Below are 17,596 nucleotides of genomic sequence, written 5' to 3'. Positions count from 1 at the left end.
TATTTCAGTACTCTTAACACCTTGGGTGGGAGCCAGCAACCTAACGCTTTGCGTAATGGTAAGATTGCAAATAAGTGCATTGCCTTCCTTTGTCAGCACTGTCGTATGAAATAATAGAGTAGTATCCAACCTGCACTCAAGTTTTCAGATACATGTCTGTTTTCTTGTATCTGCATATTTGTGTCAGCCTTATCACACAGATTTATGCACAGAGCATTGGCATCAATCTCTGCCCCCCATATAATTCCTAAACATGTATTGTCCTTGTTGGTATTTGAACTCTGGACCCCAGCACTCCAAGACAAGCATACCGGCTTTAGCTTTTTGCTACTCGCTCCTCAGAGGCTGCAAATGGTTGTAATTAAACTTTGCAGGAGGAAAATGTGCTTCTGGTAATGCGAGGCAGCGTCTGAAATGTCACATAGATCGTTTCATGTCTTGCTCATTATTAATTGTGACAGGTTGTCGCCGCTCACATTGCGTGTTGGACAAACATTTTTACTCCTATGATGATGGCTGAATAGAGCTGGCAGCCTCAGACTGTCCTGTATGGCCAGGGAACAGAAAGTAGAGCTAAATGAGTGCAAACTCTCCTCGTGACACAGAACTTTATCAAAGGATTAACGTTTTTTCCAAAAAAGCCACCAATCCAATCACTAGAAATACCTTCACATTGTGTCAGATTGAGGTCTCCCGTGCTGGGTGTCTCTGCTCTCTTGTGTTTTATAGACCATAATGGTAATAGTTGGAGAGAGGACCTTCATCCTGTGCACCTCCAAGCTTGAAGGAGAACTCCAAGTTGTTTAAAACTACAGAACTGCAATAGATGTAAAATATGTCATTAAAGTATTAGGATAGACATTCTTTATTTAATATGTTAGTTTGTACATTTTTCTGGACACTCACAAGTAGGAAGTGATGCTGCACCGGCCCCGTACAGACCAACTGGCTTTACACATTCGCCTTTATGTGTACTGTTATGTTTATGTTTAACTTTATGTTTGTGTTGTTGCTTCAGCCTGCAAACCACTCCATACCAAGTGATAGTTTCACACTTACACACATTTACTAATTACATAGCAAACATGCATAATGAGCACTCTCAACACACACTTACCTGAGTTCTTTCTAAAACCCTTATCATCGTGCAGTTTATGTGCTGTGTTGTTCTCCACTCCCTCACCTCTTCCAGTTTGGACTCAGGTCGTCGGCCACCTTTTTTCTCTGGTCCCTTGCCGCCTATGCTCCAGGGAGTGTGGCTAACTCTGGTCAATGCAACTAATTAATGTGCTTTGTCTACGGACAAGTCTAGTGTCCAATCCTTATTCCCATGTGCTGCACTGACAATCAAAGCAGCAGGAGAAGTTGAAGAGCAACAAGTGTTGGGCCCGCAGTATCCAGGTAAAAACCCTCCTTCCTATATTAATATACGTAAAGAGAATTTGTCTGTTTCAGCAGCATCCATCAACAAGCAGGCAGCTTGTGTCTTATTTTTCTTTTTCAGGCTACATGTAACACTGAGTATACATTTCTATTCACATCTATCTCCAAAGAAAGCAAACCCACAGTTTATGATCATATGTGTCTATGTTTTTTTGTTTGTGTGTACCGTGTTCAACCCAGAAATTATATTTGGCTGGGTGGGAAGAAATTTTAGTTGGGTGGCAGCCACTATAATGTGACCCAACTCTTCAGTAACCAATCAAAAACAACAGCTGGGTGGTTATTAAAAAGTGCCGGGTGGTCCACCCAGCTAAAAGGGGCTGGGGAGAACACGGCATGTATATATACTCAAAACTAACTTATAAGGGAGACCCGCCAGGCACCAACAACCATGCTATGTTCAAAGTCACTTAAATGATCTTTCTTCTGATGCTGCCATGTGATCGGCTGATTAGATATTTGCATCAACAATCAATTAAACAGAAGTACCTGTTTGTTACTGGACAATAAAAGAAGAAAAAGACTGAGTTCACCTTTCTTCCACTCTACTCTCCTCCTATCAGCATGCTTTGCTATAAATTATTGGATCCTTGGGCTTTCTTTCGCTTCCAGTTTGAGCTCTTCTGCACAGGAGTTATAGGAGAATTATACCAATTATATTAAATTTAGCCATTTACCCTACTTGTATCAAACACACAAATGATGTGATTTGGTAATGAATGCAGAACTGCATTAATATCTGTCTCTTATATCTTCTTGTAGTCCAACTTCAAGTCAGTCAAGGACATTGAAAACCATCTTTGTATTGTGACCTGGCATTTAACATCCAAACCTAGCTGCTACAGCACAAAGCCAGTTACCTGGCAAAGAGCGGCCATTAAGTGAAATTGCTGTGCTGTTTTCCCTGGAGTCAGGTGATGATGACCAGTTCTTAGGACAGTGTGTTCTCCCTCATTAGACAATTACTGTACAAACAGCCTGCAATCACCAGCACAGACCAGCCTCTATTTTGTAAGTTGCTTTTCATCTCTTCTTCGCTCGACTATTACATAGATTGAAGCTTTTTTCCCCTTGTGTTTTTTTTTTATCCATTTTTTTAATGACGAGCAATAAAAGCACAGCACATGTAACAATTGCAGCACATTATGTCCCCCTAAAGTGGTGTTGAGCAAGGTGAATGACTTTAGTGTTTACCACCCTAGCTGTAGGCTTTGGATAGGAAGGTTATCCTCTCAGGTGTTCTTTGGTTTGTGGATAACAAAAACAAGAGAATATTAATTATGCAGAGCAAAACGCTGCAGCAGTGATACAGGAGCCCCATTTACTATAGACTAATAAGGGGGTGGGTACTTGACCATCCACTCTACAGAAGGAGAGAGAAGCTGTATCTGGTCTTTATTTCAGGAAACGTCTGCAGGAAAAGTTTCAAGGTGGAAAACTGCACAGACTTGGCAGAAATGACACAAAGGGTGCCACAGTCCAACAAATATATAAGTACCACCTATATTTAGACTTAATTTCCTTAACCCAGAGTTCAACTTTAATTAGAGACATTCATGATGGTAATCTTTTAACATGAATATAACCTTTATAAATGATTTCCATGAATAAACTGGGAATCACTACTTTTACTTGCACCACCACCACATTTATAAAGAGTATCAGTATGATCATAAATTTACAGATTCCTGGACACCATTAAGAACAGACTGCCTGGTTATTAATAAATCAAAGTTTAGCTTCATAATTATCCGTAGTTAAAGCTGAACTCAGTATACAAATACTGTCTAAATATAAGAGTGTGTGTTTTTGTTTTATTATCTTGGGTTGCTTTGTCTTGTTTGTGCAGTAATCCGACATGAAACTTTTCCTGCAGGGGTTTCCTGAATAAGACCATTGAATGGTTGCTCTTGTACCTGCGCATCTTTGGAGTCATACGTAGAAACTTCATGGATCATCTGAGGGTGCTCTGAACCAATCCACCTCCCATTGCCTTGAATATGAATGCTTTGCAAGCACATTATTAAGCAGCTGTAAATATTATTACACAGTATTTATATAGCGCAACATTATGCAGTGCTTTACAAAGTCCATAGTCATGTCACTAATTGTCCCTTGAAGGGGCTCACACCTTACCCTACCATAGTTATGTGTTTAATACAGTCTAGGGTCAATTTTGGGGAAGCCAATGAACCTAACTGCATGTTTTTGGAATGTGGGAGGAAGCCCACACAAACACATGGAGAACCTGCAAACGCCATGCAGATAGTGCCCTGGCTGCTATTTTTGAACCTGGGAACTATCGCTGCAAAGGGCAGAATGCTAACCACTGAGCTACCGTACTGAAAGGGACAGCATTTGACCCCTGAAAGTGCTTCGCAAATACTTAAAAAATGCACATCCATATCTCCTTACTGCTCCCGGACTCATTGCTGTTGAAATCAAGCCTCTGGAAACTATTTGACACATAGTTGATAGCCAATCCTCGGATCATAGTGTACGAGTTAAGCATGGGCTCATAAATGCAAGGCAATATCTCCTCCTGGGCCCATAGCAGTTGAAATGAAGCCTATTTACCAGGTGGATGACAACCCCCCGTCACTTCATAGCATAAGGGTTAGGTATAGGGGTGGGTTGGTTGAGCCTTGCTGCTCCCAGTCCAGGGTACATAGCAGTTGACCACCCATCTGAACATAATCTAAAGGTTAGGTAATAAATGTGAATTGATTGGGGTGCAGTCCACAGAGCTACAAACGCCTGCAGCCATATACTTGTGGCCAAATGCACCAAATAAAAAAAAAAATGCTTGGGTCTGCCAGTTTGTGGGTCATGTAACCTAAAGTTACAGGGGCAGAAAACTGTGGTCAAATGATATTCACAATAAAGGCGAATAAAGATGGTCAACATTTATAGCCTCTGTGAAGTCCTGCTGTGGGTCTTTGACTTAATATGCCAAATCTGCACATTACATAAAACTGAACTGGAGTGCTGCTATACTTGTTGGCCAAGTTTGTCCTTACTTAAAGTGGAACTAAACCCAAAATAAAAAAAACACACATCTTTAATCCCGCAAAGCTGTCGGGAGGTTTCTTTGTTGGGGTCCCGTGTCGTCCTGGTATCCGTCTTCTCTACGCAGGACGCCATCACCTTCTCTTCTTCCGGGTGGTTCTTCCTACGTCACCCGATCTCGCACAGCGCAGGCGTGGGATCAGGTGACCTAGATGGGGAAAAAGATTGCCGATCTCACTGTGCATGCGTAAGATCAGCAATTGTTTTCTTCCATTAAAAAAAGGGCTCTGAGATTAGGGCATGCGCTGAACGAGCAGCCAAAAACCTTCCCGGGATGCGTGACATGGATATATATATATATATATATATCAATAAAGACCTCAGTGCAGTCCATTGTTTCTATGTGGTCCTAGGGGTTGCCTGCAAGCACAACCCCCCAGGCTGTTTTGGTGTTTTTTAGGCCAGTAAAGGAAAAATGTTTTTTTGGATTTTTTTTCATAATTAATTGACCTTGTTTCTTATACGATCTTTTTTCTATGCTTATATATACCTTTTCTGTTGTATACTGATAATAGCTGTAATAATATTATAGTAGAAATATTATTAGCTGAGAAAAATATCAAGTGTGTGGCATAAATCAGCACTTAAATGTGGAAGCGTTGTCTTTTAAAAGGGATGTGATAGTGAAGGTCTCTACCTATCTCATGGAACTTGTCTTCTATGAAGCATGTTCTTAGCCTTCAAGAAATTCTGTATGCATGTCCACAGTCTGACTATGTTGGTTGGTAGGGGTTCCCTGAGCAATGAGCAATTTGTGGACAGTGTAAGTGATAATAATGATCTTTTTGGCTGTCTGTAAGGGTGACATTCTTCCCGATGGCCAGCAATGTAAGAGGCATTCTGACCACCACACTAATTTACTGTGAGCTGTGGATATAGTAATTATAGAACGAGTTCCCTGAAAACCCAAGTTAAAAAGTTTGGGGAAGGCGGGTCCATGATTATTTGAAGCATTCCCCTAGTCTTCAACTAATCCTATAGAGATGTTCAGTCTCTGACCATCTCCTGTTGTATGTTTGTAGTCTTTGACGGAATATTTAATGTACAGCGCTGCGTAATATGTTGGCGCTATATAAATCCTGTTTATTAATAATAATAATAATATGATAGCAATACAGACCTTCTATGTTATGTACATTTACATTTAACATTTCATTTAATTTTGCAAAACTTTGACAGTCTCACCCTTGATAACGGATTCTCAAAGCACTATGTTCATAGGAGGTAGTTTCTCAAATACTGTGGGCTTTTCCAGTATCATATGGAACCATTACTGGATGATCATGATAGTCTAATTATTTACCTATATAAAATATTTTAATAAAGATTTGTATTTCATTCCGGCTGTAATAAAAAAATAGATTACAAAAGCACTTTGCATGTGCTCTCCAACATTGGTTTATTATTAAATAGTGCACTGTTCACCTTATGTAGACAGCTGCTTCATATTGCAATGAAAACTATTCGGTTTAAAAAAAAAAAAAAAAAAAAAAAGCCACTTGGTCATTTTATTTTTAGAACGATAGTCTGACACTCCGATATGTGCATATGTGGTAGACAAGATTCTCATATGCCTGTTGTTTCAACAATAAAGTTGTCTCTTCCCACTGTTTGAACATTATATAACAATGGCTACCCTTATTTTGTATATTTATCAGCAACTGATCCGGGAGATGCAGCAGATGGCAAGCCGACCTTTTGCCTCCGTCAACGTCGCCTTGGAAACAGACGAGGAACCACCTGATCTGATCGGCGGGAGTGTAAAGGTGAGCCTTATGCTTTTATGAAAATCCTGAACTTATTGATTTGCAATCAGAAGTACAGCTTCTTCCTTTACTTTGGATATGTGCAAGAGGTGGGTGCTCTGAGCCATGTGACAGTAGGGTCAACATATTGGACCTTATTTCTCGGCAGAACAAGGAAGGAACGGAATAAAGAACCCAGAAGTTTGCATCTTTTATAGTTTAGCCAGTACACAGGGTAGCACTTACACCAGTGTTGCTCAACCTCAAAGGTTCTGTGGAAACACATGTTTTCTTCAGAGGTTGCTTAGGCTTCCTTGAACCATGAGAACTTCTTGTATACCCACTTATCATCTCTTGTCTGGACTACTGTAACCTCTTCCTCTCTGGTATTCCACTAACTGGACTCTCTCCTCTACAATTTATTATAAATGCTGCAGCCAGACTCATCCATCCTTCCCACCGCTCCTCTTCTGCTGCATCTCTTTGCAGATCTCTACACTGGCTTCCATTTCACCTTAGGATCATATTTAAGCTCCTGTGTTTTGCCTTCAATTCCCTCCCCAGTACTTGTTCCACTTACATTTCTGGCCTGATAGAAAAATACTCCCCTAGCCGCTCTCTTCGCTCCTCCAATGACCTGCTAATGACTTCCTCACTCATAACCTCATCACATGCACGGCTACAAGACTTCTCTACAGCTGCCCCAACTCTCTGGAATGGTCTTCCGCATCCTATTTGGATTGCTCCTACTTTCTGCACATTTAAAAGAGCCCTTAAAATGCAACTTTTTAAACTCACCTACCCATCTTCCTCTGTCTCCTAAACCCTCATTACTTCCCAGCACTACATATCTCCCCTCCTATTGTGTGATACTTCCCCCACCTCCTAGATTGTAAGCTCCTCAGGGCAGGGTCTGTCTGTCCTATTTTATGTACAGTGCTGGGTAATATGTTGGCACTATATGAATCCTGTTTAAAATTTATAATAATAAAAATATTATTAATATTAATACCCATGAGCAAATTGTACCTCTCAAATCAATTACCTTTGATCTTTTTTGGCTTTCTGTAAAGATTACATTCTTCCCACTGTAGAAGGCCCTGTTCTACCTTTTTAGGACATAAACCATATCACACCTGCCCAATTTATTATTCGGAGACATTGGGTGAGTCAGCTCTTGGTAAAGAAATGTGATTTAAAAAAAAAACAAATTAAAGAATAAAAGCCACTCAGTCAATAATGTTGATATATATAAAATAATGTCACAGATGAGAAAAAAAAAATACTTTGCAGAGGCATTTGTTGCAGTTTAGGGGTTCTGTGTATGTAATGAAGCAACGTATGGCTCAAGGACCGATGCAGCCCTTTGGTCCTCATGGTGAGTCCTTCATACCCTAACAGCCAGTAGTTGTGTGAGTTTTGTGATTTCTTCTGTTGTAAAACAAGATAGTTTTCTATAAGACATCTTTCTATATGTGCCTTGTTAGAGATTCTCCACCATTTCTTACATAGTCACATGCAAGTGAAATGAGTTTTAGGTGTTTTAACTATTTGACTGCCAAGAACATAAGGATTAAAAGTTCATACTTGCAATAATTTTTCCGGCTGTATTATTTTAAAGGAGAAGGAGCCCATGTCTTTTCCCCATACAGTCCGTATTTTGGCAGGCTACAGCATAGGATCTAAACAGATGAAAGAAGTTGTTACCCCTGATTTGCTTTAAGCTAATAATTGTATTCCAACAAAACCACAGTTGATTGACAGATTCTGGATTTCATTATTACAATAAACGCTTTATATTATAATATATTTGTATGTGTTAGGTTGGTGATCCTCGGTAAGGAGGTCCCCTATTCTATGTATTCCCAGGATCTCCACATACCTTCCTTTATTACACGTGAACAGCATTAGGTGCCCCGATGTCGGGCCCAAACTTTTCTTCCTCCCTCTAATCCCAGTGAAATCATTTGTCTTGCTCTGTGATTCCGCACAGTGGGTGGCCTCACATTCACTTTCATATTTTCTCTCTTGTCAAAAATCTTTCTTCCTGCGTTTTTCAATTCTCTCTTCTTTCTTTTCTTTTTTTTTAAGCTGTGCATTTGTATCTTTTATCAGACTAATGCTACAGATCAGGAACATTGCTGACATGAGCTATTTTCAAGATTTCATCACGCCAGCTGTTTTTTTCCTTTTAATTCTCCATTTCACAATTGCTTTTTTTTCCCCTCCCGCTCTCTTCTGTTGTGGCCGAGTCTTTGCTGTCCATCTCAGCTGTATTGTTTGGTTAAAGAGAAACCGAGAAACTTTGCCCAAGTGTGATATAGAGATATATAATATATATATATATATATATATATATAATATATATATATATATACATACATACATACATACAGGGTACTCCCCAGGCCCTTTTTAGCTGTGTGCACCACCCGGCACTTTTCAGCACCCACCCAGCTGTTTTTGGGTGATTACTAAAGAGTTTGGTCACAATACAGGGGCTGCCACCCACCTACAATTTCTTCCCACCCGGCTTAAAAAAAATTTCTGGGTTTAGCACTGATTATATATATATATATATATATATATATATATATATATATATATATATATAATATACTGCAATAAATGATGTGATCCCCTTACCTCTGATCTACTGTATATCTGTAGAACAATGTGCTGTATATCTGAGAACAATGCCTCACCACTTACTCATGGCCCTAAACCTAAGAAAATGTTCATTTTTCCTAAACAGTTCCCTGTTTGGCATCCCTTCTACCAAAAATAGCAACACCTTCCCTGGTATGTTACAGAGCCAGTGACATGTGTGTTCCTACTGCTCCATAGCTCTATATCTGCAGTGTGAATATATAGTCACAGAATTAAAGATTTGGTGATGTCATTATGACACTGCTCACTTTTCTTCTTGAAGGCTCTAATATGGGGAAGCAAAACCCAGCATCTACCAAAATGACCCCCTTCACATAGAGAGTGAGAAGCAAAGTTTGAAAAGTCAGGGAAAACGGGGATAGATTAGCTAAAAGATAGACAATAGTAGCAAATATTCCTTGGCTCTGTCCCTGCCCTCTTTGGGCACACAGGTTCCAGGTTAGTTCTTCTTGAGCTAGTGCCTCTTACTCCCACCACAAGTCTGATTTTACCTTTAAAGCTAACCTGTCACCTATTTAGGTAATATAATCCCAGTGAAATCATTTGTCTTGCTCTGTGATTCCGCACAGTGGGTGGCCTCACATTCACTTTCATATTTTCTCTCTTGTCAAAAATCTTTCTTCCTGCGTTTTTCAATTCTCTCTTCTTTCTTTTCTTTTTTTTTAAGCTGTGCATTTGTATCTTTTATCAGACTAATGCTACAGATCAGGAACATTGCTGACATGAGCTATTTTCAAGATTTCATCACGCCAGCTGTTTTTTTCCTTTTAATTCTCCATTTCACAATTGCTTTTTTTTCCCCTCCCGCTCTCTTCTGTTGTGGCCGAGTCTTTGCTGTCCATCTCAGCTGTATTGTTTGGTTAAAGAGAAACCGAGAAACTTTGCCCAAGTGTGATATAGAGATATATAATATATATATATATATATATATATATAATATATATATATATATACATACATACATACATACAGGGTACTCCCCAGGCCCTTTTTAGCTGTGTGCACCACCCGGCACTTTTCAGCACCCACCCAGCTGTTTTTGGGTGATTACTAAAGAGTTTGGTCACAATACAGGGGCTGCCACCCACCTACAATTTCTTCCCACCCGGCTTAAAAAAAATTTCTGGGTTTAGCACTGATTATATATATATATATATATATATATATATATATATATATATATATATATAATATACTGCAATAAATGATGTGATCCCCTTACCTCTGATCTACTGTATATCTGTAGAACAATGTGCTGTATATCTGAGAACAATGCCTCACCACTTACTCATGGCCCTAAACCTAAGAAAATGTTCATTTTTCCTAAACAGTTCCCTGTTTGGCATCCCTTCTACCAAAAATAGCAACACCTTCCCTGGTATGTTACAGAGCCAGTGACATGTGTGTTCCTACTGCTCCATAGCTCTATATCTGCAGTGTGAATATATAGTCACAGAATTAAAGATTTGGTGATGTCATTATGACACTGCTCACTTTTCTTCTTGTTGAAGGCTCTAATATGGGGAAGCAAAACCCAGCATCTACCAAAATGACCCCCTTCACATAGAGAGTGAGAAGCAAAGTTTGAAAAGTCAGGGAAAACGGGGATAGATTAGCTAAAAGATAGACAATAGTAGCAAATATTCCTTGGCTCTGTCCCTGCCCTCTTTGGGCACACAGGTTCCAGGTTAGTTCTTCTTGAGCTAGTGCCTCTTACTCCCACCACAAGTCTGATTTTACCTTTAAAGCTAACCTGTCACCTATTTAGGTAATATTCTGTTCGTGTGTGTCTCCCTGAAATGATTTACATCTATTAAAGACCTGATTTTAGGGCTATCCCTGTCGACAGCTATTCCTTCGTTTGAAGGGCCTTTATAGGCTATAGAGGCATTCTCGTCGCAGTTTATCGGCCTTTGATCTTGAAACAGATGTCAGATAAATTAAATTGTTTAGTTTAAACAATTAATTAATTAAAAGTTTATCCATTCCTGGGAACAAACATGGCAAAAAAATAACAGGGTATACCATTTGTGCATATTTTTTGGGCTGTACACAAGCAGTTTTTGTTACTTGCTTGTGGCCTTTAACTCACACTTGTTTTAAAGCTTTAACAGAATTCATGTAACTCTGTTCCCAAAGAAGCTTAATGTCTAGAAGACTACATTATGAACATCCCTTCACTCTGAGGTCACACAAGCATGGATGTAGAAGTGCTCTAACCTTTTTTGCCTTGAATCTGACCTCATCCACTCTATTTTGATTGCAGGCTAGATTAAGATTTTAAGGTGATAACAGCCCTTCTTCCTAACATGATGGCCATGATATGGGAATAGATGGAAGTGTTTTAGGTCTCCAACTTAGGACCATAATGACAACTTGAAACTTAACTGCACTGGATCTCTGGCAAATCAACAAGTAACTTAACAAGTAAAATCCACTCTTGCAGTAGGAATATCTTGTGATTAAACATTCCTTTAGGTTAAGGAGAATAATAAAAAGGGCTTCTACATTCCTTATCCCTCACTCCAATAATCTTTGGCTACATTCACATATCAGATGATTCTCGTCCAATACGAGCCTCAGGTGAGAATCTGACATCTAATGTCGTTCATGAATCTGTCCTGATGGATCTTGAGTGACGGTAGACGAACGACTTCGAATGGAAGTGAAAAGAAGAGAGCACAACGGGGTGTCACTTGCTCGTTCTCCCCCTTCTCCTTTCCCCACTCCATAGAACAGAATGGCGCTGTATGTACAGTACTCGTTCATTCATCTTTCGGTCTTTTGTCGTTTGAAATGATCGTGAAAGGTTGTTTCCAACGACAAAAATCTAACTTGTGTACGCAGCCTTTTTTCTCTGACAGCATCCTCTACAATAAAGATCAATAGGCCTCCATTAGGAGGGAACAGAGAATGAGCCCACATCTGGGAGTATGCTGGCTGGACAGGAAGCAAATTGTAGGGCAAGAAAAACTACTTTTTACACCTAATTGGGATTTTAACACTTGCAGTCCAAGAGAAGCCTAGTAGTTCTACATTATTTCTAAACTTAAAGCAGAACTAAACTCAACTATAGTCATCTGCCCCAATTCTGTTGTAGGCCACCGCCATCTTCTCTTCCTAGCAATCTTGATTGGCCAAGCTAGGATGACTTAACACCTGCACAATTGCGTGGGAGTCCATTCAGTCCCAGCAAGCACTGGGGAAGCCGGGATTGCCAGGAGGGAAAGCTGAGCTGTGCATGCCCAATGGAAATGGAGATTTAAGGAATAATAACATGGCGTTTGTTGTCCGTCCTGCCGGATCCATGTATGAGGAACAATCGAAGTGAAAGGGAGACGGAGACCCCCCCATAGAGCCTAATGGTGCTGTATGTACAGTGCTCGTTCATGCATTGTCCAGTCTTTTGTTGTTGGAAAAGATAGTAAAAGATCCTTTCCAACGGAAATTATTGCACGTGTGTACCCAGCAATCTGTGGCTGTGCAATTTGTCAGATCCAGAATACACTGCCTTGCAGAGAATGCAGGAAATGTTTGCATCTAGCGGTGGCACCAGCAGCCTTCGTATTGGTATATATTTAGCCCAAAAAAACTATTTCAGGATTTTCTTTCTGCAAGCATTCATGACTAATATACCCACATGTGATGTAGAGCCTGTTTCAGAACCATTGAATAGAATGTTACTCCTAGGAAAGCATTGTTTCAGTATTTATTATTACAATTTTTTTCTTCGGTTTTGTTTTCTTTAATTAAAGTTTTCTTGGAATGCACAGCTGTGTAATCTTCAGTAATTATCTCCAACGGGTTAAATTCAGTAAAAGTTATCTTGGGAGTTCCAGTCCAAATTGCAAGCTGGCAAATGAATTCCATTCCTTAAAAGGCCGGTAACTGTAGCAGAGCTAGTCATGACTACAATATCCATCCTCAAGTATAAAAATAAATAAATAAATAGTGCGCAGCATTGTGGTTTTCAATGACAAGTGCATTATATTCCATCTGCTTGCTTGTTATACATTTTAATATAGTTTATTCATAGGAGGATACAGGAGAGCAGAAGATAATTACAATCTGTATGTAGAAAGTGGCAGAAGAGCGATAGGGATTTAGAGGGAGTTTTATGTACGCAAATGCGTGGACATCCAGGCAGAATTACAAAATATTTTGTACAATCTGTAGGTGAGGCAAATTCATGCAGCATTTTAAAATCTCCTTTCTGCTGGTTAGAAGCCAGGCTCTACACTTGCCCATTCAGTCTGTTTTCTGCTGTCGATGTTAAGTAGATATAATAAGGAATCACAGATATTGACAGGTTTGCAAGTATATATTTACTTTGACATTTTACATGCACTACTTTACTACAGACTTCAATGAACTATTCGTAGTTCACAAAGAAGGTTTTACAATCAAGTGTCCTGATCTAGCCATTTGAGCACACACACACAGGTTTGGGAAAGCCAATCAACTACTTGTTTTTGGCAGGAAACCTGGCTACCTGGAGGAAACCCACACAAACACAGGGAGAACCTGCCAACTCAATGCCAATAGTGTCCAGGCTGACATTTGAACTTGGGATCTAGTGCTGTAAAGGCCTCGTGCTAGCAGAGTGCTAACATCCGAGCCACTATGATAACTGTATATATATGGTACTTGGTTTAACTTGATGGGCAAGGGAATCACAGTGGGCCTTTTCTTTACCAAGATACACATTGGGTAACCGGCCATGTTACTTGAGCTAAATCCACATGAAAATTGATTGAAATGCTTATAAATGCCCATAAAGCTTGAGTATTTAAAAGGAACTAAACCACTTTTAAAAATGCTTAATCAGGCAAGTCATTATTGCAGAAAGGGATAGGCGGTGACCCTTCTGCAATAATATGTCCTACCTGCCTAATCTCATCAGTGTCTGGCTACAAAGCTAACCTGTGCATTTGCAGTGCCATTGAAACCCAGCAACCCCGGCTTCCCTTAGGTGTGCCAGGGATAAAAGAACTCCTGCACGTCTTCCTGGCACAGCCAATCAAGATGGCCAAGGATTATCTTCAGGATAAAGACGAGAAGGAAGATAGCGGCACCCTGTGATGCAATGCTGATAGGGGAGTTGCACAGCTTTAACCTTGTACAGTCATAAGAAAGAATAGTATGATAGAGCCATTGTACATCCAATAAAAACAACATATGATATAAAGCAATAATATTAAGGGGGCTGCGGGTGGTACTAGGGATTGATAAAAATGGAACCATGAAATCAGAGACGTAGTGACAAGTGAGGGGGAGGAGGAGTAACCATAATGGACCATCGGTAAGTAAATTCATCATTGTTGTCCTCATCTATGACTTTTAGTTCCTCTAATCTCATGAGCTTGTTTACCCGAAGCAAACCATTGAGAAAAGAGTAGATAAAGGTGTTAAACCAAGACAAAAACATAAAACATTAAATGGCCACAAATGCCTAAAAATACAATAAATTTGGCATTTTAACACTGCGTTTAAACGCTGGAGAAACCATCCATGTAGACTTTATCCTTAGGTCCTGTATAGATGTTAGATTTCTGTAGCTGGAAATGATCTTTGTGATAATTTCCATTGACGAGATTGAACAAATGCTGTGCACACGGCTTTGTTGTATGAAAAGGGGAAAGAGGAAGACAAGCGAGCGCTCTCGGCTATGCTTCCCCTTATAGGAAAGCTTTGCGGTTGTCTCTGCTTATACATTCATTTATTCACTCTGGTGGATTGATGATTGACACCAGGCGACCACTGTACACGGTATTTATTCTGTTGAGACTATCACGTCTGTCCATCTTGGCCGACAATGATCGATCATGTGTATGTTTATTATTGGTGCTTTATGGTGTTCTCTCAATTTTATCACAATGTAGCAGAAGAACTGCTAAACAAAAGTTGCCCACAATCCTTATAGACAGTTTCTAGCTAAGTATTTCACATCCACGTTTCAAAATTGCTGACCAAGATTTATACAAAAAAAAAAAAAAAATGAATGTTTTCGGCTTTTAAATTGTCTTCTTTCTTCATCTCTGTCTTGCTATTAAGAAACTCAAATCTAGCTATGCTGTTGTTATTGAGGTCCCAAAGAGTCGTCCTGCCTGATTGGCTAATAATCAAATACCGAATTCTGTTCCATCATCAGAACCTTTGCTGGCAGCTTCGCTCTCCTAACATAAAGCAATTTATTTATACAATATATTCCACTCCCACATCTGCAGCTGGATTTTCAAATGATTTTCTGCTTATTTTTTTCCTTTGATGTATTTATTTTTGCTTCTTTGTTTCTTTTTAAAGTGTAGCTAAACAAAAAAAAAAACTTAATAAAATAGTCCTTTATGAGAAACCCAGTTACTAATGTTGGACTGTTTCTGCTGCAAATATAGATACTTAATTGTTATTTTCTATATAAGTCACCTGGATCAGAACCGATAATCCCAATTCTGTTCCTCAGAGTAATCTAAGAAAAGATAATGTTACTAGATTGCATGATAATTAGCCTGTAGGCTTGTTTGGTAAATTGAATTCACCAATATCCTTTATTGTTTGCTTTCACCAAGCCAGCTTTTGGAAAAAACAAACCTTTAACTTTGTGCAAAGGTTAACCAGTAAATAAAAATGCACCAAAAAATTGACGCTTTGTTTCAACTGCACCCTCCCAGACACATTGTCAAGTGTCTTGCTATTTATTTTAAATTATCTATATCTGAGACCCTATAGATCCCTTTTTATCTTCTATTTGCTCTTTCCATCTCCCCTTTCACTTGGTATCTCCTCTACCCTCTCTACTACAGAGAAAACACAAATACAATAAACTTACCATGATATCCCTCTTAAGTGCACCAATTATGAGCAGTACAAGAGCTAACAGTAATAGGCTTGATATGTACCCATTGATTGATAATACTGTTTTGCAAAAAGTGCACCTGTGGCCATAACCATTTGCATCTACTTTATAAGCAGTGTTGAAACTTAAAAAAAATCCTTGAACTTTCTAGCTGCTTTTATTGTGACATTAATCATTCTTAAAGATCTCAAAGATTCTAAAGTCAGGTTTGTATAGGTTTCCAAGAGTTCCTCTATTTTAGCAAATGGCTTCACACTGGCGATTTTAAAGTTTACTAGGAGTTGGTTTAATGCCATGATTGTCTCTTGTTAAAGTTGAATTAACACAGAAACTCCTACATATGCCTGTCAGACACTATAAACAAAAGTGTTTACGGCTTAGCAACACAGTGGCTCAGAACTTAGCACATGGCCTTTGCAGCGCTGGGTCCCAGGTTCGAATCTCGGCCAGGACATTATCTGCATGGAGTTTGCAGGTTCTCTCCGTTTTTGCGTGGTTTCCTTCCACATTCCAAAAACATGCAGTTAGGTTAATTGTCTTAAATCAAAACTATAACCTTAGACTGTATTAATGGCATATGAGTATGGTAGGGACATTAGATTGTGAGCTACTTTGGAGGCACAGTTAGTGACAGGACTTTGGTCTTTGTTAAAGCGCTGCGTAATATGTTGGGGCTATATGAATACTGTGTAATAATATGTAATACAGTTGTAGCTGAGGGATTAATATGTAGTTCAACATCGGTAACTCCACTGCGTCACTGCTGTATGTAACCAGCTCTATCAGCTTGCAGACACCCGCTGGTTGTTTATATTAGATGGTGGACGGCCTGCCAAGATTCTGTTTTTACTGAAAAAATTATCCTGTGTTGTCAACTTTAAGAATTCATTTCTTCACTGCTTAGAGATACGTGGCCTTTACAGCTCTTTACGTGCGTGTTCAGAAAATGTAAATTTAAAGTGCATGATCTTGGCACAGTTCTCCACATTGGTGTCATTAGACTATATCACCTACGACCATGCACAGTACTAAGTACCTAATAAGAATTCAACTTACTCTATGTAAGTGTCTGGGAAGGAGTGCAAAGCTTTTGTAGCTTGCAGAGGTAAAGTCAAAAGGCTATAGAAAATCCAAAATCCCACACTGTGTTTGTACAGCAGCTTGGAAACCAAGTGAGAAAAGCCACCAGATGCAGAATTTTGCAAATTTGCATGAAATGATTACATAAAAAAAGAAACTTTGGTTCTGCTTCTTTACTGGTCCAGAACAAGAACGGTCTCTGCATACTTGTCAGTGACTTGGAATATATTCAAGCCAGAGACAAGCAACTAGCATTTGCATTAGAAGGTCAGTAGTAATGGGAATTTTTTTATTTCTCTCAGCAAATTGAATTAATGGAGCTCTCTCTTTCCTAAATGATCCATACTTAGAAGATTTTTTTGCTAAAGAAAGGGTTTGATACGGGAATCCTGAATTTGTGGGTTTTTTATTAAGTTCTGATCCCATAAGTTCATTTCAGGGAGTAAGTGCATGTCCAAGTTTATGTTAGGCACATAGTTTCCTTTATTTATCTTTAACCTGTGATAGTTTCTCTTTAAAACCCCATTTCACATTCACCACAAAAGCTTTATTTTGTCCAAACATTTCCACGTTTTGTTGTTATTCCACAGTTTGTTATTCATAGTCTTCTCGTATAATCCAACTTTTATTTGAGGTTTGCTGTTTCTTTAATAGCCAATGACAAATAAGCGAACATCTGCGTCTTAAGTGTCCAGAAAAGCGGCCCATGGCTGTAAATCCATACGATGTGCAAGAT

General features: G+C 39.2%; 1 protein-coding gene across 1 annotated transcript in view; it reads left to right on the top strand.

The window, feature by feature from the left end:
* ATRN (attractin) overlaps positions 1–17,596 on the top strand; it is a gene marked incomplete in the record, with an annotated part of 130,250 nt that overhangs the window by 106,963 nt on the left and 5,691 nt on the right. The window contains 1 exon segment of the mRNA XM_072406656.1: positions 6,171–6,278. Within this exon segment, the coding sequence (XP_072262757.1) occupies positions 6,171–6,278 (108 nt within the window).

The sequence above is a fragment of the Pyxicephalus adspersus genome, chromosome 3, assembly GCF_032062135.1.
Source record: "Pyxicephalus adspersus chromosome 3, UCB_Pads_2.0, whole genome shotgun sequence".
In the NCBI taxonomy this organism is placed as follows: Eukaryota; Metazoa; Chordata; class Amphibia; order Anura; family Pyxicephalidae; genus Pyxicephalus; species Pyxicephalus adspersus.
Note: the sequence above shows the minus strand (reverse complement) of the source record. Positions and strands in the feature narration are given on the sequence as shown.